The 20,333-nt window shown below is 35.1% G+C and overlaps 1 protein-coding gene across 4 annotated transcripts in view; it reads left to right on the top strand.

Annotated features, from left to right (window-relative positions):
• RPS6KA6 (ribosomal protein S6 kinase A6) overlaps positions 1-20,117 on the top strand; it is a 130,521-nt gene extending 110,404 nt beyond the window's left edge. For all 4 annotated transcript variants that reach the window (XM_034949505.3, XM_008978143.5, XM_034949504.3 and 1 more), the window contains 2 exons: positions 13,352-13,492; positions 14,061-20,117. In XM_034949505.3, coding sequence (XP_034805396.1) covers positions 13,352-13,492; positions 14,061-14,186 — 267 coding nt within the window. In that variant the 3' untranslated portion in view covers positions 14,187-20,117. The remainder of the gene's footprint in view (positions 1-13,351; positions 13,493-14,060) is intronic.
• Positions 20,118-20,333: the final 216 nt, after the last annotated feature.

The raw sequence follows: 20,333 nt of genomic DNA, 5'->3' as shown, positions 1-20,333 counted from the left end.
TATGAGCAGAATGATTGAGTCATGTGTTTAATGTTTTAAGAAACCACTCAATTGTTTTACAAATTATCTGAGCTATTTTACATTTTCACCATTAGCATATGAAAATTTTAGTTCTTCCACATCTTTGGCAACACTGGATATGATCCTTTTTAAAAAAATTAGCTATTTTAAAAGGTGTGTAATACTATTTGAAAGTAGTTTTAATTCACATTTCCCTAGTGACTAATGATGTTCAGCATTTTTCATGTGTTTATTTGCCATCCATTTATCTTTTACCTTTCCCTTTTTCACTGGGTTTTTGAGTGTTAAATGCAAGTTCTCTGTCAGATCTATGCTTTGCAATTATTTTCTTTTTATGGATTGTCTCTTAATTCTCTTAAGTGTCTTTCAAAGAACAGTCATTTCTAATTTGATAAAGATTATTCTTTTTCTTTCGTATATCATGTTTTTGATATTAGAGCTAATAAACTTTTGCCTTATGCAAGATTTCAAATACAGAGGTTTCCCAACTTATGATGGTTTGACTGACTGATGATTTTTTGACTTAGGATAGAGTGAAATCAATATACGTTCAATAGAAACTCTACTTTGAACCTTTGAATTGTTATCTTTTCCTGGGCTAGCAATGTGCAGTAAAATACTCTTTGGCAATGCTAGGTAGTTGCAGCCAGCCACAGCTCCCAGTCAGCTATGTGATCATGAGGGTTAACAATCAGTAGTCTGTATTTTTCAAGGTGTAACCCGTTAATAAATCAGAGCATCTGTATTTTCCCCTGTGTTTTCTTTTAGAAGTTGTATCATTTTAGGTTTTATCTTTAGGTCAATGTTCTTTTTTGATTCAACATATATATATATGGTACAACATATGGTCAAAGTTCATTTTTACATGTGAATATGCAGTTGTTCCAGTACCACTTTTTGAAAATAATATCCTTTCTTCACCAAATTGCATTTGTATTTGTATCAATTGTCCAAATATCCATGGTTCTGTTTCTACACTTCCTATTCTGTTTCACTGATCTACTTGTCTGTCTTTACACTATTACCATACTATCTTCGTTACTGTTGCTTTATAATTAAATTTTGAAATCAGGTACCATGAGTGTTTCGACTTTTTTCTTTTTCAGAGTTTTTTGAGGTTTTTTGTTGTTGTTTTGCTATTTTGGGTGCTTTGCATTGCCATATGAATTTTATAATCAGCTTCTCAATTTCTATCAGAAAAAGAAGTCTGCCAGGATTTTGAATGAGATGGTGATGGAGCTATAGATCAATTTGGGAAGAATTGACATTTTAACAGCATTGACTTTTCTTATCTATAAACACAGTATCTCTTTCCAGTTAGGTCTTTACTTTCTCTCAACAATGTTTTATACGTTTAAATATACAGGTCTTAAACATCTTTTATCATATATTTTCCCCAAATATTTTGTTTTTAATGATATTAATGGCATTAAAATTTTATTTTCTTTTGTTGCTAGTATGCAGAAATGTGATTATATTGATCTTGTATGTTAGAAGCTTGCTAACCTCACTTATGAATTCTAGTAGCTTTTTTCTAGATTCCATCAGTTTTTCTACGTAGATGGTAATAGTTTTTATAAGGACGTTTTAGTGCTTGATTTCTAATATGGATGTCTTTTTTCTTAATTTTCAATGGCTAGAACTTCCAGTATAGTGTTGTAGAAGTGGAAAGAATGCACATTCTTGTTTTGTTCCTGATCTTGAGTGTAAGCATTTATTTTTCACCATTAAGGATGATGTTAGCTGTAGGTTTTATATGGATGCTTCTAATTAGGTAAAAGTTCCATTTTGTTTCTGGTTTGATGAAAATTTGTATTGGAGATGAATGTTGGATTTTGTCACAGCCTTTTCCTATGTCTGCTGTGATAATCACATGATTTTCTTTATTGTTGTTACATTGATATACATTTGAATTACCTTTATTTTCAAATGCTAAGCCAACCTTCTATTCCCAGGTTAAGTACCACTCGATCATAATAGACTATATATAGCTAAATTTGATTTGCTAAAATTTTCCTTACAATTTTTGCATCTGTGTTCATGAGGGATGTGGATGTACTATTTTCTTGTAAGTATCTTTGTCTGATTTTGATATTGGTGTAATAGTGGTCTTAAATGAGTTGAGAAACATTCCCTCCTCTTCAAATTTCTGAAAAAGTTATTTAGAATTAGAATTTCTTATTCTTAAATGTTTGTTGGGATTCATCAGTGAAGCCATCTGGACCTACAGTTTTCTTTGTTGGAAATATTTAACTATAAATTCAATTTCTTAAAAAGGTGTATGGCTATTTCGGTTAGTTGTTTCTTCTTGAGTGAGCACTGGCATTTTTTTATTTCAAAGAATTTGTCCATTGTCAAACACATTGGCACAAAGTTTTTCTTATAATATTTTCTTACTAACTGGTTAATATCTGCTATTAACCACTTTAATCTATACTGATGTCTACTTTCTCATTTCAGCTATCATTATGGATTTGTGTATTTCTCCTTGCAGTTATAATGGTTTTTGCTTCATGTATTTTGAAGCTTTGTTTTTACATGAATAAACATTTATAATTTTCTTCTCTTGATTACTTATCCCCTCTGTTATGAAATGACCTTCTTTATGATGTGTAATATTTGCCATTATTTTTGAAAGATATGTTCACACAATATAAAATTATTGGTTGACATTTTTTTCAGTATGTTAAATATGTTGTTCCATAGTCTTCCCATTTGAATTTTTTTTCTGACAGGAAATCTGTTGTTATCCTTGTTTCACATGTAACATGTCCTTTTTTCTCTAGCTACTTTTAAGGTTTTCTCTGTGTCTTGGGTTTTGAGTGATTTGGGTTTGATGTGCCTTGATGTAATTTTCTTGATTTTTCTTGTACTTGGGTTTTATTGACCTTATTGTATCTGTGAATTTATGGTTTTCATCAAATTTGGACATTTGGGGGCCATTATTTATTTAAATATTCTTTTCTGCTCCCAATTTTCTTCTGGGACTTCAACTGCATATATATATTAGACCATGTGAAGTTGTCTCACAGCTCACTCAAACTGCTCTTTTGTTGTTTTATACTCTCGTGTTTCTTTTTGGAAAGTATCTATTGTGTATATTTGATTTAGTTTCATTATTTATTATCTCACAGTTTTTATCTCTAGAAGTTTGATTTGAGGTTTTTTTTGTTTGTTTGTTTGTTTGTTTTGCAACGGAGTCTCACTCTGTCTCCCAGGCTGGAGTGCAGTGGCGCAATCTTGGCTCACTGCAATCTCCGCCTCCCAGGTTCTAGTAATTCTCCTGCCTCAACCTCCTGAGTAGCTAGGATTCAGGGGTGCACCACCACGCCCAGCTAATTTTTGTATATTTAGTAGAGACGGGGTTTCACAATGTTGGCCAGGCTGGTCTCGAGCTCCTGACCTCATGATCCACCCGCCTTGGCCTCCCAAAGTGCTGCGATTACACGCGTGAGCCACCATGCCCGGCCTTGAGTCTTTTTTTATATCTTCTCTATCTCTACTTAATTTCTGAACATCAGGAATACAATTATAATAACTATTTAATATCCTTGGCTGCTAATTCTGACATCTTTGTCAGTTCTGGGTCAGTTTTGATTGATTCTTTTCTTTCTCCTCATTTTTGTGCTTTTTGCCTGGCCACTAATTTTTGAGAAGATACCAAATACGGTGAATTTTACCTTGGTGGGTGCTAGATACTTTTAAATTCCTATAAGTATTCTATTTTCTTAATGTCAAATTTGTTTTTCTTAACATTTATTTTTAATTAACACATAAAAATTGTACATATTTATGAGGTATAGTGTGATGTTTCAATACATGTGTATATTGTATGATGTTCAAATCAGGGTAATTAACTTATCCATCACCTTAAACATTTAGCATTTCTTTGTGATGAAAACATTCAAAATCCTCTTTTTTAGCTGTTTTGAAATGTATAATACAGTATCGTTATTTATATTTACTCTACTCTGCAACAGAGCACCAGAACTTACTTCTCCTATCTGTCTATAATTTTGTACCCATTTGCTAATCTCTCCCCATCCCTCCCTCAACCCTAACCTCCTCATTCCCTAGTAACCACTGTTCTACTCTGTACTCTATGAGATCAGCTTTTGTAAATTCCACAAATGAGTGGATCAGGTGGTATTTGTATTTCTGTGTCTGGCTTATTTTCTTTAACATAATGTCTTCCAGGTTTATCTATGGTGCCACAAATGACAGCATTTCTTTTGGCCAATAGTATTCCATTGTTTATATTTACCACATTTTATAATCCACTATCTGTTGGTGAACACATAGGTTGCTTTTATATCTTGTCTATTGTGAATCGTGCTGCAGTAAATATAGGAGTGCAGATATCTTTTCAATATACTGTTCTCATTTCGTTTGGGTAAATAGCCAGTAGTGGGACTGCTTGATCATATGTTAGTACTGTTTTTAATTTTTTGAGGAAATGCCATGCAGTTTTCCATAGTGGCTGTACTAGTTTACATTCCCACCAATAGTATAGCGTATTTCCCATTTCTTTACATCCATGGCAGCATTTGTCATTTTTGTACTAGCCATTCTAATTGGGGTGAGATAATATCCCATTATGGTTTTGATTTGTATTTCTGTGATAATTAGTGATATTGAGCATTTTTCCATATACCTATTGGATATTTGTATTTATTCTTTTGAAAAAAAAAAGTCTATTTAGATTTTTTGACCACTTTTTAATCAAATTATGTATTTTTTTGCTATTATGTTGTTTGAATGTTTTATATATTCTGGATATTAATCCCTTTTCAGATATATACTTTGCAAATATTTTCTACTATTCTGTAGATTGTTTCTTTCCTCTGTTGATTATTTCCTTTCTTGGGCAGTAACTTTTTAGTTTGAGGTAATCCCATTTGTCTATTTTTGCTTTTCTTGCCTGTATTTTTGAATTCTTGCCCAAAAATTCTTATCCAAACCAACGTCATGAAGCATTTCCCCCATGTTTTCTTCTAGTAGTTTTATAGTTTCAGGTCTTACATTTAAGTATTCAATCCATTTTGTGTTGATTTCTATATATGGTAAGAGATGTTGGTCTAGTTTTATTCTTCTGCATATAGATGTCCAGTTTTATTGGCACTATCTATTGAAGAGACCATCCTTTACCCAATGTGTGTTCCTGCTGCCTTTATTGAAAATCAGTTAGTTGTAAGAGCATCAATACATTTCTGTGTTGTCTGTTCTGTTCCATTGGTCTATATGTTTATTTTTATGCTGACTCCATCCTGTTTTGGTTACTATAGCTTTATAGAATACTTTGAAGTCAGTGTTATGCCTCCAGCTTTGTTCTTTTTGCTCAAAATGACTTTGGCTATTTGGAGTCTTTTGTGCTTCCATACGAATTTTATAATTTTTTTCTATGTCTGTGAAGAATGCCATTGATACCTTGATAGAGATTGCATTGAATCTGTAGATTGGGTAGTATAGACATATCAACAATATTAATTATTGCTATTCATGAAAATGGAATATTTTTCCATTTATTTGTATCCTCTTCAGTTTCTTCCATCAGTGTTTTATAGTTTTCATTGTAGAGATCATTCACATCCTTAGTTAAATTTATTCCTCTCTATTTTTTTGCAGCTCCTAAATGGAATTGCTTTCTCGATTTCTTTTTCAGACTGTTCACTCTTGTCATATAGAAATGCTAGTGATTTGTGTATGTTGCTTTTGTATCCTGCAACTTTACTGCACTTTGTTTATTCTAACAATTTTTGGTGGCATCTTTAGGGTTTTCTATAAATAAGATAATGTCATCTGCAAACAGTAACAGTATTATTTCCTTCTTTCCAATTTGCATGCCCCTTATTTCTTTTGCCCAATTGTTCTGGCTAGGACTTCCAGAACTATGCTGAATAAAAGTGGTAAAAGTGGGCATATTTGTCTTATTCCATATCATACAGGAAAAACTTTCAACCTTCCCCTATTCAATATGATATTAGTTGTGGGTTTGTCATATGTGACCTTTATTAAGTTGAGGTATGTTTCTTCTATACCTAATTTGTTTAATGTTTTTTATCATTAATGGATGTTGAATTTTATCAAATGCTTTTTCTGCATTTTAAATTTATCATATGGTGTTTGTCCTTGATTCTGTTGATGTGATGTATTATGTGTTAATTTGCATATGTTGAACCATCCTTTTATTCCTGAGATAAATTATACTTGATCATGTTAAATGATGTTTTTAATGTGCTGTTGAACTCAGTTTGCTGGGGATTTTTGCATCTATGTTCTTTAAGGCTATTGGCCTATAGTTTTTGTTGTTGTTGTGTTCTTGTCTGGTTAGAACAGTTGGGTTATTCTGGCTTCATACAATGAGTTTGGCAGGATTCTCTCCTCTTCAATCCTTTGGAATTGTTTGAAAAGGATTGGTATTTGCTCTTAAGAATTCAGCAGTGAAGGCATCAGATGATGGGATTTTCATTGATGGGAGACTTTTTGTAACTGATTTAATCCTGTTACTTGCTATTGGTCTGTTCAGATTTTCTGTTTTGTCCATTCAATTTTGGTAGATTTTATATATCCAGGAACGTATCAGTTTCTTCTAGGTGTTCCAATTTGTTGGCATATAGTTGTTTGTAATAGTCTCATAGTTCTTTCTATATCTGTGGTATCAGTTGTAATGTCTTCTTTTCCATTGGATTTTATTTATTTCAATCATCTCTCTTTTATCTTAGTCCCATTAAAGGTTTGTCAATTGTGTTTATCTTTTCATAAAACCAACTCTTTTTCATTTATCATTTTTTTATTCTCTATTTTGTTTATTTCTTCTCTGATGTTTATTATTTATTTTCTTCTAATTTTAGGTTTAGTTTGCTCTTCATTTTCCTATAAGTATGCTTGAACTTTATTCTGGGCAGCAGTTAAGTTACTGGAAACAGTTTCATACTTTTGGGTCCTCCTTTTAAATTTTTTTAGGCAGGACCAGACTAGACTAGTGTTTAGTCTAGGGCTACTCACTATTTAGGCAAGGTGCTTCTAAATACTCTGTAATATACTTCATCAATTATGATGTTTTCCATTTTGGCGGGTGGAAACAGGCAATACACCCCACCTGTGTGAGTCCTGATTTTCATCCAGTGCTTTCAGATAGTTCTTTCCAAGGTCTTGGGTTGTTTCCCCACGTCTTTATCAGTAGTAATCTGCTAGATAATTTAGTGAGACCTTTTATAGAGCCTTGTAATTCTCTCTCTCTGCTCCTCACACCCCTCTCATACCCTGTCCTGCTAACTATGTCTGCCTTGGTCTCCCCTGAGTCTCAGTTCTGTCTCCTCAGTTCAAACCCACAAGGCTTCACCTGAGTTTCCCTTACCTGCACAGCAGCTAGAAAACTCTCTCAGGTTGGTAAGCTGAAGCAATCACAATGCTAACCTGATTGTTTCTCACTATTAGGAATCACTTTCCTTTATTGCCTAACATCTGATATCCTGAAAACTGTTGACATATTATATATTTTATGTTTTTTTTTAATTGGTTGTTTCGGGCAGATAGGTACATCCAGTCCTTGGTATTTCATCTTGACCAGAAGAAGAAATCCTTGGTCTATTGAAATTTTTTCATTTTTCCAATAACCATTTAGGTTTGTTTCATTGAAATCATTGCTATCTTCTTTTTAGTATTAATTGTCCATTTATTTTTGCACATGTTTCCCCAGTATGGCTTTTGATTGGTTGCCCTAGTCCCTTACATGGTTTCAACCAATTACGTTATTCTTCAGAATCTGATAGTACTACTTAGAGTCTTTAGTTTCACTGCTTCTGTGGTTGATGAAACGTTTGCATACGATGATTTTGTTTCTATATTAGAACAGTTTTTTTTTGGTTAATTTTACTTTAAGATCTGGAATACATGCGCAGAACGTGCAGGTTTGTTATATAGGTATACGTGTGCCATGGTGGTTTGCTGCACCTAGCAACCCGTCATTCAGTTTTTAAGCCCCGCAAGCATTAGGTATCTGTCCTAATGCTCTCCCTCCCCTTCTCCCTCCCCTTGCCCCTAACCCCCGACAGGCCGCAGTTTTTAATGTTCCCCTCCCTGTATCTATGTGTTCTCATTGTTTAACTCCCACTTATGAGTGAGAATACCTGGTGTTTTGTTTTCTGTTCCTGCGTTAGTTTGCTGAGAATGATGGTTTCCATCTTCATCCATGTGCCTGCAAAGGACATGATGGCTGCATAGTATTCCATGTTGTATATGTGCCATTTATTCTTCATCCAGTCTGTCATCGATGGGCATTTGGGTTGGTTCCAAGTTTGTGCTATTGTAAATAGCGCTGCAATAAACATAAATGTGCATGTGTCTTTATACAAGAATGATTTATAATATTTGGGTATATACCCAGTAATGGGATTGCTGGGTCAAATGGTATTTCTGGTTCTAGATCCTTGAGGAATTGCCACACTGTCTTCCACAATGGTTGAACTAATTTACACTCCCACCAACAGTGTAAAAGCATTCCTATTTCTCCACATCCTCGCCAGCATCTGTTGTTTCCTGACTTTTTAATGATCACCACTCTAACTGGCATGAGATGTTATCTCATTGTGTTTTCAATTTGCATTTCTCTAATGAGCAGTGATGATGAGCTTTTTTTCATATGTTTTTGGCCGTATAAATGTTTTCTTTTGAGAAGTGTCTGTTCATATCCTTTGCCCACTTTTTGATGGAGTTGTTTCTTTCTTCTAAATTTGTTTAAGTTTCTTGTAGATTGTGGATATTAGACCTTTGTCAGATGGATAGATTGCAAAAATTTTCTCCCCTTCTGTAGGTTGCCTTTTCACTCCAATGATAGTTTCTTTTGCTGTGCAGAAGCTCTTTAGTTTAATTAGATCCCATTTGTCCAATTTGGCTTCTGTTGCAAGTGCTTTTGGTGATTTAGTCATAAAGTCTTTGCCCATTCCTGTGTCCTTAATGGTATAATCCAGGTTTTCTTGTAGGGCTTTTATGGTTTTAGGTTTTATATTTAAGTCTTTAATCCACCTTGAGTTAATTTTTATATAAGGTGTGAGGAAAGGGTCCAGTTTCAGCTTTCTACATATAGCTAGCCAGTTTTCCCAGCACCATTTATTAAATAGGGGATCCTTTCCCCATTGCTTGTTTGTGTCAGGTTTGTCGAAGATCAAATGGTTGTAGATGTTTGGTGTTATTGCTGAGGCCTCTGTTCTGTTCCATCGGTCTATATATTGGTTTTGGTACCAGCACCATGCTGTTTCGGTTACTGTAGCCTTGTAGTATAGTTTGAAGTCAGGTAGCATGATGCCTCCAGATTTATTCTTTTTGCTTAGGATTGTTTTGGCTATATGGGCTCTTTTTTGGTTCCATATGAAACTTAAATTAGCATTTTCTAATTCTGCAAAGAAAGTCAGTGGTAGCTTGATGGGGATAACATTGAATCTATAAATTACTTCGGGCACTATGGCCATTTTCACGATATTGACTCTTCCTATCCATGAGCATGGAATGTTTTTCCATTTGTTTGTGTCCTCTCTTATTTCTTTGAGCAGTGGTTTGTGGCTCTCCTTGAAGAGGTCCTTCATGTCCCTTGTTAAGTTGTATTCCTTTATTCTCTTTATAGCAATTGTGAATGGGAATTTAACTATGATTTGGCTCTCTGCTTGTGTATTATTGGTGTGTAGGAATATTTGTGATTTTTGCACATTGGTTTTGTATCCTGAGACTTTGCTGAAGTTGCTTATCAGCATAAATAGTTTTTAGGCTGAGACGATGGGGTTTTCTGAATATACAGTTATGTCATCTGTGAACAGAGACAATTTGACTTCCTCTCTTCCTATTTGAATACCTTTATTTCTTTTTCTTGCCTGATTGCCCTGGCTGGAACTTCCAATACTATGTTGAATAGGAATGGTGAGAGAGGGCATCCTTGTCTTCTGCTGGTATTCAATGGGAATGCTTCCAGCTTTTGCCCATTCAGTATGATATTGGCTATGGGTTTGTCATAAATAGCTCTATTTTGAGATATGTTTCATCAATACCTAGTTTATGGCGGTTTTTAGCGTGAAGTAGTGTTGAATTTTATTGAAGGCCTTTTCTGCGTCTATTGAGATAATCGTGGTTTTTGTCATTGGTTCTGTTTATGGAAAGCATTTAGCCCATTTACATTGAAAATTAATACTGTTACGTGTGAATTTGATCGTGTCATCATGATGCTAGCTGGTTATTTTATACATTAGTTGTTGTAGTTTCCTCATATTGTCATTGGTCTTTATATTTTGATGTTTTTGCAGTGGCTGGTACCAGTTTTTCCTTTCCATATTTAATGCTTCCTACAGGAGCTCTTATAAGCAGACCTGGTGGTGACAAAAATCTCACAGCATTTGCTTGTTTGGAAAGGATTTTATTTCTCCTTTGCTTATGAAGTTTAGTTTGGCTGTATATGAAATTCTGGGTTGAAAATTCTTTTCTTTAAGAATGTTGAATATTGACCCTCACTGTCTTCAGGCTTGTAGGGTTTCTGCAGAGAGATCCACTGTTAGTCTGATGAGCTTCCCTTTGTAGGTTAACCCGACCTTTCTCTCTGGCTGCCCTTAACATTTTTTCTTTTGTTTCAAACTTGGAGTATCTGATGATTATGTGTCCTGGGATTGCTCTTCTCAAGGAGTATCTTAGTGGTGTTCTCTGTATTTCCTGAATTTGAATGTTGGCATGTCTTGCTAGGTTGGGGAAGTTCTCCTGGATGATATCCTGAATTGTGTTTTCCAACTTGGTTCCATTCTCCCCATCACTTTCAGGTACATCAGTCAATCGTAGATTTGATTCACATAGACTCACATTTTATTGGAGGCTTTGTTCGTTCCTTTTAATTATTTTTTCTCTAATCTTCATGTTTTGTTTCATTAATTTGATCTTCAATCTCTGATATCATTTCTTCTACTTGATCAATTCAACTATCCATACTTGGGTATGCTTCACGAAGTTCTCGTGCTGTTTTTCAGCTCCATCAGGTCATTTATGTTCCTCTCTAAACTGGTTATTCTAGTTAGCAGTTCCTGTAACCTTTTATCAAGTTTCTTGCCTTCCTTGGATTGGGTTAGAACATGCTCCTTTAGCTCAGAGGAGTTTGTTATTACCCACCTTCTGAAGCCTACTTCTGTCAATTCGTCAATATCATTCTCTGTCCAGTTTTATGCCCTTGCTGGAGAGGAGTTGCGATCATTTGGGGGAAAATAGGCATTCTATTTTTAGGAATTTTCAGCGTTTTTGTGCTGGTTTTTCCTTATTTTTGTGGATTTATCTGCCTTCGATGTTAGAGGCTAATGACTTTTATATGGAGTTTTTGTGTGGGAGTTATTTTTGTTGATGTTGAAGTTGTTGCTTTCTGTGTGTTAGTTTTTCTTCTAACAGTCTGGCCCCTATTCTGCAAGTCTGCTGCAGCTTTCTGGAGGTCCACTCCAGCCCCTGTTCACCTTGGTATCACCAGTGGAGGCTGCAGAACAGCAAAGATTGCTTCCTTACTCCTTCCTGTGGAAGCTCCGTCCCAGAGCGGCACCAGCCTGATGCCAGCTGGTGCTCTCCTGTATGGTGTGTCTGTTGACCCCTGTTGGGAGGTCTCTCCCAGTCAAGAGGCACAGGGGTCAGGGACCCACTTTAGGAGGCAGTCTGTCCCTTAGCAGAGCTAGAGCACTGTGCTGGGAGAATCCTTGTCAGGATCAGCTGCTCTCTTCAGAACTGGCGGGCAGGAAAGTTTAAGTCTGCTGAAGCTGCGCCCACAGTTGCCCCTTCCCCGAGGTGCTCTGTCCCAGGGAAATGGGGTTTTATCTATAAGCCCCTGACTGGGGCTGCTGCCTTTCAGACACGCCCTGCCCAGAGAGAAGGAATCTAGAGAGGCAGTCTGGTCACAGCCGCTTTGCTGCGCTATGGTAAATTCTGCCCAGTCCAAACCTCCCGGCCCCCTTAGCATTGTCAGGGGAAGACCGCCTACTCAAGCCTCAGTAATGGTGGACACCCCCCCCCCCACCGCCACCAAGTTCAATTGTCGCAGTTTGACTTCAGACTGCTGTGTTGGCAGTGAGAATTTCAAGCCAGAGGTTCTTAGCTTGCTGGACTCCGTGGGAGTGGGACCCACTGAGCGAGACCACTTGGCTCCCTGGCTTCGGCCTCACTTCCAGAGGAGTGAATGGTTCTGTCTCGCTGGGATTCCAGGCACCACTGGGTTACGAAAAAAAAAAAAAACTGCAGCTAGCTCACTGTCTGCCCAAATTGTCTCCCAGTTTTATCCTTGAAACCCAGGACCCTGGTGGTGTAGGCACACCAGGGAATCTCCTGATTTGTGGATTGCAAAAACCATGGAAAAAGTGTAGTATCTGGGCTGGGTAGCACAGTCCCTCACAGCTTTGCTTGGCCGAGGGAGAGAGGTCCCCTGGCTCCTTGCACTTCTCATGTTGGGCGATGCCCCACCCTACTTCTGCTCACCCTCCGTGGGTTGGACCCACTGGCTAACCAGTCCCAGTGAGACGAACTGGGTACCTCAGTTGTAAATGGAGAAATCACCCACCTTCTGCATTGGTCTCACTGGGAGCTGCAGACCGGAGCTGTTATTTGGCCATCTTGCCAGATTCTCCGAAAATGCTTATTAAGGAGTTTACTTCTCATTTCTCTAAAAGATACTTGTGAGAGACAGTTTATTTAAAAGTATTACATCTCTTAATATATTGAAAACTTTTCCTGTGAGGTTATATTAAATTTACAACTTTTTAAATTGCAACAGAGATAACATAAGCAAACGTACACTTACTCTGATGAAAAACTTAAAATGCACTGGGGACTACTATGATAGAAGCCACTTGCTAACATTGGATTTATGGTTTGCTTTCTTAATATGTTATATAGTAAGCCACCATTTATTGAATGGATTAACTACATGGGACCCTCCCTTCTATGTTTTATCTGTGTACACATACCCTTACACCTTGGGGCCCAGCTTAACAGCAAAGTTCAATAGCTCCTGTCTCCTGCTGAACATTTAGCATATTCCAGGATAACTTCTGCCATTTTACATTTTCCTCCTCCGTCACTAATCACACATCCAATTCCACAGATTTGGCATCTTCCGATTTAAAAGTGGTGTATAAGGATTTAGTATATATTGAAAAATATCTCTCAAGATTCTCTTGAGAGTTAACTGTGTAGAGTATAGATTTTACTTTACATAAATGTAGGTGAAATAAACAGATTGCAAGGCTATTGATGCTGTCACATTTTCAGTAAATGTAAAATTATGTATGTATACATGTATATATATATACACACACATTTTTTTTTAATTTAGGATTTGCTTTCCCATATGCTTCATATGGACCCACATCAGCGGTATACTGCTGAACAAATATTAAAGCACTCATGGATAACTCACAGAGACCAGTTGCCAAATGATCAGCCAAAGAGAAATGATGTGTCACATGTTGTTAAGGTAAAACAAACATACTTTTATGTGCCTTCAAGATATCAGATACCTAATAAACCCATTGTGTGCCACTTGCTGATGACACTTAAATAATTCCTTAAAATATCTTTATTTTTTAAAGATAGATTTTTTTAAATTAACAACCATGTACTTTTCTTAGCTTACTTTACTACTGCCTTTCAGATGAAACAATAAAAATTTCTTGATTGTACCTGCCTTGCTTTTGAGAGATGCTGGAATTAGGATTGGGCTAAATGCAAGTTTCATATTGAAATAAAAGATTGCTGTTAGTTCTTAATTTATAACTGTTCGTGAAACCATTCCTATATCCATATACATTGAATCAAGGTTTTAAATGTTAGTGTTTTAACAATTTTTTGTAAAAAGCATAGTTATTGAAATGAAAAACATACAAGTAATATTGATTCATCAGTGCACAGATCTAATATATTCAATTATTTTCCTAGGAAAACATTTTGTTCTAGATATATGTCTCATGATATCATGTGAAAGTTTTTTTTTTTTTTAACTCCAGAATTTATACTTAGTTTGTGGCATTTTCTCATTACTTTAGGGAGCAATGGTTGCAACATACTCTGCCCTGACTCACAAGACCTTTCAACCAGTCCTAGAGCCTGTAGCTGCTTCAAGCTTAGCCCAGCGACGAAGCATGAAAAAGCGAACATCAACTGGCCTGTAAGATTTGTGGTGTTCCTAGGCCAAACTGGATGAAGATGAAATTAAATGTGTGGCTTTTTTCCTATTCTTATCAAAGGCATCGCTGTCTGCTAAATTACTTGAATATTAAGTAATATTAAATCCCCATTTTTAGGGGAAGTGAGATTTAAAAAACCATTCACAGGTCCACAATATTCATACTATGTGTTTGCAGTAGTGTTCAAGTGTTTATTTAAGCATATAATTGGTGTCCACCAGGTCCTCACAACTTCTCTGCACACAAGCTTCTAAAATTCCTTTCAAATAAAGTTACTTTAATATTTTTTTTCTTGTTTCATACAATTATGGTTTGGGGAGTCATTACCAACAATCAGTATACATATATAATAGTATAATGACAAGCAATGTTAGTATTTTTAAACATCAGATCCTGAAGGATAGGCTTTTTCTAATGAAGGAAAAACAACAAAAACTGATTATAAAAGCTTGTTATTCCGTAAAACCAAAGGACTCCATTCATTTGACTCACTGTAGTTACTAAAATGTAAACATAGTGGTTTGGTGCCAGAGCAAAATACATTTGTGCTAATATATGAATTCTTGATATAGTTGGTGCCAAAGTTGTTATAGAAGAATTATATCTCAGATAATGTGTGCAGGCAGATCTGTATATTATCCATAAGTGGCCTCATTTAGAAATAAAGGTTTTTATAAGGCTTCTGTAAATTTTACATCAAATGGAAATTTAGTACAAGTGAAACTTTTTTTTTTTCCAAAGGCTTTATACTGTTGGTGTAATCTTATAAATAGGTCATAGTTAAGCCTTTGAAAATGAAGTATGTGGTGTTGACACTATCCTGGTGTTATATAAACTGACTTTCAAGTTAACCAATTGGATTTTAATCATCATCTATCCCCTTTATAAATGAACTACACTGTTGTTTTTCTGACTTCGATGTGCTTTGAAGTACAGTGTAGCATATTATTCTACCTTGAATCCTATGATAATACAGTTGACATCTTGCTGTAGTGGACTTGTGCATATAGCACACATGATATAGTATATTGTATTACAGTAAACTTTAGACAATGCTACTTAATCATTTTACTTCATGAAGATAAACTAACATTTTAAATATGAATAATATCAATGGTCTACAAAAAATTTGAGCACATTTTAAAATCATATTTATAAAAACCTGGCCAAATTGGTCTTATTTAATGTATAATTCAGAACCACTGTGTAGTATGTATTCTTTTCTCTAAATGATGAAATGCTAAAGAATCATTTCACGTTGTTGAAGAAAATACCATTGCTACAACAACAGCAGCTACTACTGCTGCTGCTACTACTACTACTACTACTACTACTACTACTACTACTACTACTACCACTACTGACAGAAAGAATTCATGAATGTAAACTGGAGGATATCACAGTTTTCTTTAGTGAATATAAGTGAACTACTTGTGCGTGTTAGGTGTACTATTTGCTATGTATTTTACTTTGCTTCATTCAGAGAGAAAGTTGATTACTGAGTGCTGAATTATACAATTTAGGCTAGGAAACTTGTAACTTTGGTATTTAATAAAAGAAACTATACATATTCTGTTTGTAATGTAAATAATCTATACCCCTTGCACAAATATCTGTTTCCTGGGTGTGATATATTAAAGTATGTATTCTTATTTTGAGGTATCTTTTGGAAATAATTGAAAGAGATTAAAGAACAATTTATGCCACATGAAAAATAATTACTTAGAAGTAGTTAGGTATCATGTCTTATGGCTTTTTATGTTCCATTTTGGCTTTTTTTCTCATTTGCTTTATTACTATATGTACTTGCATGTAACAGTTTGTAAGCATATATTCTGACTTATTTTCCTTCTGTCATTATCTAGTGCTGTTATGCCTTCCTATCAGAATCGATATGTCAAACTCAGAGGTGTGATTTTGGTGTTGAAGTTTTCAGGACAGAGATACTATTTCCATGGATGCATTTTAAGTAATAAAATTAGGGGAAGTGAAATCAGAAAATGAAAAATGATTACAAAATAACTTTCAGGTTTTCTATAATCAATGGCTTTAAAAAGTAGACAGTCTTAATTAATTTTAAATTAGCTTGCTCAGAAAGGTCATGCCATACAGTCCTATCATAAAAGGAACACTATAAGAATTAAGCAATGAACAGCATGATTTCTGATCACCCAGTGAGGACTGACAGTGTATAAAAGACACAGGTATGCTACTGGATGTACCCGATAATTGTTTGAGAGTTTTCTAGTGAAAAACTCAAATATGCTAGCTTAACCACAGTAGTAGGGGGCAACCTTATTATATGGGAGAGCTTCAAAACATACTGTTATTTTGTAGAAGGAGCCCAGGTAAGGATGCCTAATCCTGTCCAGTTTGGCTAGAACTCCATAGCCAAAAATGCAGATTTGGATTGAACATTTTTTTGATGGGACTTCTATCAATGCTTAACTAGTAAAAACACATCTTTTCTATAAGACTTTAGAATACTGTGGTTTCTAATGGGTTCTTGAATAATTATTTTGCATTGTGTTTTTCTAGTTAATGGTTTTTGGTAGTATTTAATGATAGCACAGTTTGGGGTTTTATTGTTGTTCTTGAAGGGGGAGGATATTGAATTTGTTTTTCTTAGAGAAAACATCAGGTTTGCTCAAATAGACTAACAACCTGTTGTCCTTAAGCACATACTACCATGAATAAACTCAGGAAACAATTTTCAAGAAAATTCGAATGCAGTGCTGGTGATGGGGATTTTTGTGGGAAAAAACAATGGTTTCAAGTCCTTTCACAAAGATCAAACTTCAGCCTATTTTGTTAGACTCAGCAATGTCTAAAACATTGTTTTTTTGTAATTTATTGTCATTGGTAATTCAATATAATAAAACAATTTTGATAGCACCTCTGTTTGGCTCAAAGGGATTCCATATGTTTAGGCAACCCACAACCTTAAGAACAGATGCTTGGTATGTATAATGTCTGCCCATTGGAACAACATGTTAAAATAGTACTGCCCAGAGAAACTTCCATACAGATTGACTAGTATTTTCTAGATAGAGGTCTTTCATATATGAAGAAGGAAAACAACCATTTATCTTGGCCCTAAGGCCCACAAGAAAACTTCTTAGGCTTTAAAGTGGGCAAAGCATATTTGTGGTATTCTGTGCATTCTCTTTCTCCTGGCTTTCCAGCCCCTTCATGCTATCTATCTTATTTGAGCACCTCACAGCAATACTCCATCAACGAAATTTACCCTATCCCCAGAAGGATTCTGTGTGATCCTTACTCCTTGTTCCTTCCTCTTCCTCTTCCCCAAATCAGGATATCCATTCTGTCAGAACAGACATTTCCAGCTAAAAAGGTGAAAGGAAAGCTATCTTATTAAATTAATTTACATTTTTCTGTCAGTGGCTAATAGTTAATTGGCATTTTTTAAGGAAGTTGTGCATTAATCAAGTTTTTAGTTGCTGGATCTTCAGGCAATCTAACAAGGTGATAATTTTAAATTCAGTTCCTATCAGGGAAAATATTTTGGGGGAAAGGAACAGTGTGTCCCAGGGTCAGAGTATCTAATAAACTGTTTCTTTTTTTGCACAGTTTCCTTCCTACTTCCTTTCTACTTCTCAATCTACCTTTTCTCTTAAAAACTTTTAAACTTTTTAATCACAATGAACTTCTATGACAAAATGATGTGGAGGTAGACAGAGATTGGCGATTATTTCTGTATATGTTGTTTTTAAACCCATAGTTTTGTATTCTTGTTTCTCACAGTACATGACCTATATAGCATAAGAAGTTTTATTCCCCCCACCCCCCATCCCATTCCTGTTATAAAGAAAAAAAAAGCACAGAGAGATTGAATCCAAACTACTCATGGAGTCCAAATTTTTCCAGATCCCTTTTCCAGATTTTAGGACCTAGAAATCCTTTAAGTCACAATGTTATTTCAAAAAAAAAAAAAAAAATGCAAGCCATATTAAGTATATATTGGCCAACTGCAATTAAACTTCTTTAAAACATTTTTGTTTTACATTTCAAAGCTTATTCAGGCATTTTTGGCATGTACCTCAAGATCAATGATTGTTGAAATTAGCAGAATAAATCAATAGTGGGCTATTTGCCTTTTTATGTGGGAATATAGTGGCATTGATAGTGATTATTCACAACATACATTATACTCATGGATGCACTGTTCCTGGTTTTAGTCTTACAGTATAGTGAATTCCATCATATACTTTCAATAAAATGTTATGCTTGATCACCTAAAATTCAGTTTGGTTGCTAATACATAAGAGAAAAGGGAACTATACTTGAATATATTAAATTATAGACATAAGTTTCTTTGAAATATTTAGAAAAACAAAAGTTTTAGAATATGGAAATCCAAGCTTACATTATATTGGCAAATTATGTATGCTTCAATTATTCACTAAATAAATTTTAGCTAAATGCTTATAAATAAATATATATATGTAATTGCCAAGTTAGGGTTCGCTTTGTATTCACATTTCTAAACGCTGGACAATAGAGCTTCTGTGGATGACTGCTTTGCTGTAATTCCAACTGTCTAGTTATGGGAACTAATAATTTATTCTTCAAAAGGTATTAAGCATCTAATTTTACGTGGACAATTATAGAGAATGTACTAACTGCATTCGTTTATTAAAAAATTGTCAAAATGTGACCGATTAGGTTACTTTTATCTTTCCTATGAACTAATATTGCTCAGGTCACATTTTCTTTCTCTTTCCAAATTCATTCTCTCTGAAATTGCTGCTTATAACAAATATGTAGTTTTGTTTTTTAGTATGATAAAATTATTTTTAACAGCAGGAAAGCAGTCTATCAAGAAACAGCCGGCCGGGCACAGTGGCTCATGCCTGTAATCCCAGCACTTTGGGAGGCCGAGGCGGTGGATCACCTGAGGTCAGGAATTCGAGACCAGCCTGACCAACATGGAGAAACCCGTCTCTACTAAAAATACAAAGTTAGCCGGGTGTGGTGGCGCATGCCTGTAATCCCAGCTACTCAGGAGGCTGAGACAGGAGAATCACTTGAACCTGGGAGGCAGAGGTTGCGGTGAGCCGAGATTGTGCCAATTTCACTCCAGCCTGGGCAACAAGAGCGAAACTCCGTCTCAAAAAAAAAAAGAAAGAAAGAAAAGAAACAGCCATTTAAAAAGTTACACATGAAACCTTAAATATCCAAATTCCAGCATGGTTTGTAAGTTAGAATTTATCTTGCATTAAATTCCATAGTACAAAAAAAAGGAGAAGGTGGTTTTTCTGTTTGATTAAAAAAAAAAAAACAGGAAGTACTGTTGGTAGTTGGGAGTTACATAGGCTTTATGAAGCAACCACAGTTTGCTATAGCCACATTTTTTAAAAAATTGGTTTGCCAACACATCCCAAGCACTTTTGAATTCCTAAACTTATTTCTGATATTAAATATATATATATATACTGACATTTCATTGCATTTCTGAAGACTGAAATGGCATTAAATAAAAGTTGTGTGTGAATTTGATTTACGTGTACTTAAAAACTTCAAAGCTGCAGTTAAACAATCCCCAGTGTTCAAAAACTATTTTATTGTTCTGACTATATTATGAATTTTATGTTACCATTTATTTTATTAATGTTTTCTTTAAACCATTGGTTTTTTGACATTAAAATTTTCATTTATTATACTAAATTTTTTATCATGTAAGACCAAATCCAGTAGTTCATTTTACAATGTTTCTTTCTCTCACAATGCTGCTAAAGAAATGGCTATCATTTTGAATTTACAACATGCCAAAGAAGACATAGAAGTTATATTTATTTTTGTTCTTGTTAAAACTCTGTGAGCAACAGTTCTCAAGATATGTTAAATTACTGGCATTCTCTGGGTACCAAATAAAAAGGCTGCAACTTTCTAACATTTTTACCGTTGACCTCGCTTGATCATTTTTGGATATAAAATTTTGTGTCTGCTTTTATTAAACACATCCAGCTAATTGCAGAATTCATTGGAAATGATACACCTTGTTCAGGGGCCAGGTGTAACAGGTGTTTCAGGATATTGCTTTTTCATGCATATACCCTGATATGTCCTAAACTCTAGTATTTTTCCAACTTACTCTTCTAATATTCTCAT

This window comes from Pan paniscus, chromosome X, assembly GCF_029289425.2.
Source record: "Pan paniscus chromosome X, NHGRI_mPanPan1-v2.0_pri, whole genome shotgun sequence".
NCBI lineage: Eukaryota > Metazoa > Chordata > Mammalia > Primates > Hominidae > Pan > Pan paniscus.
Note: the sequence above shows the minus strand (reverse complement) of the source record. Positions and strands in the feature narration are given on the sequence as shown.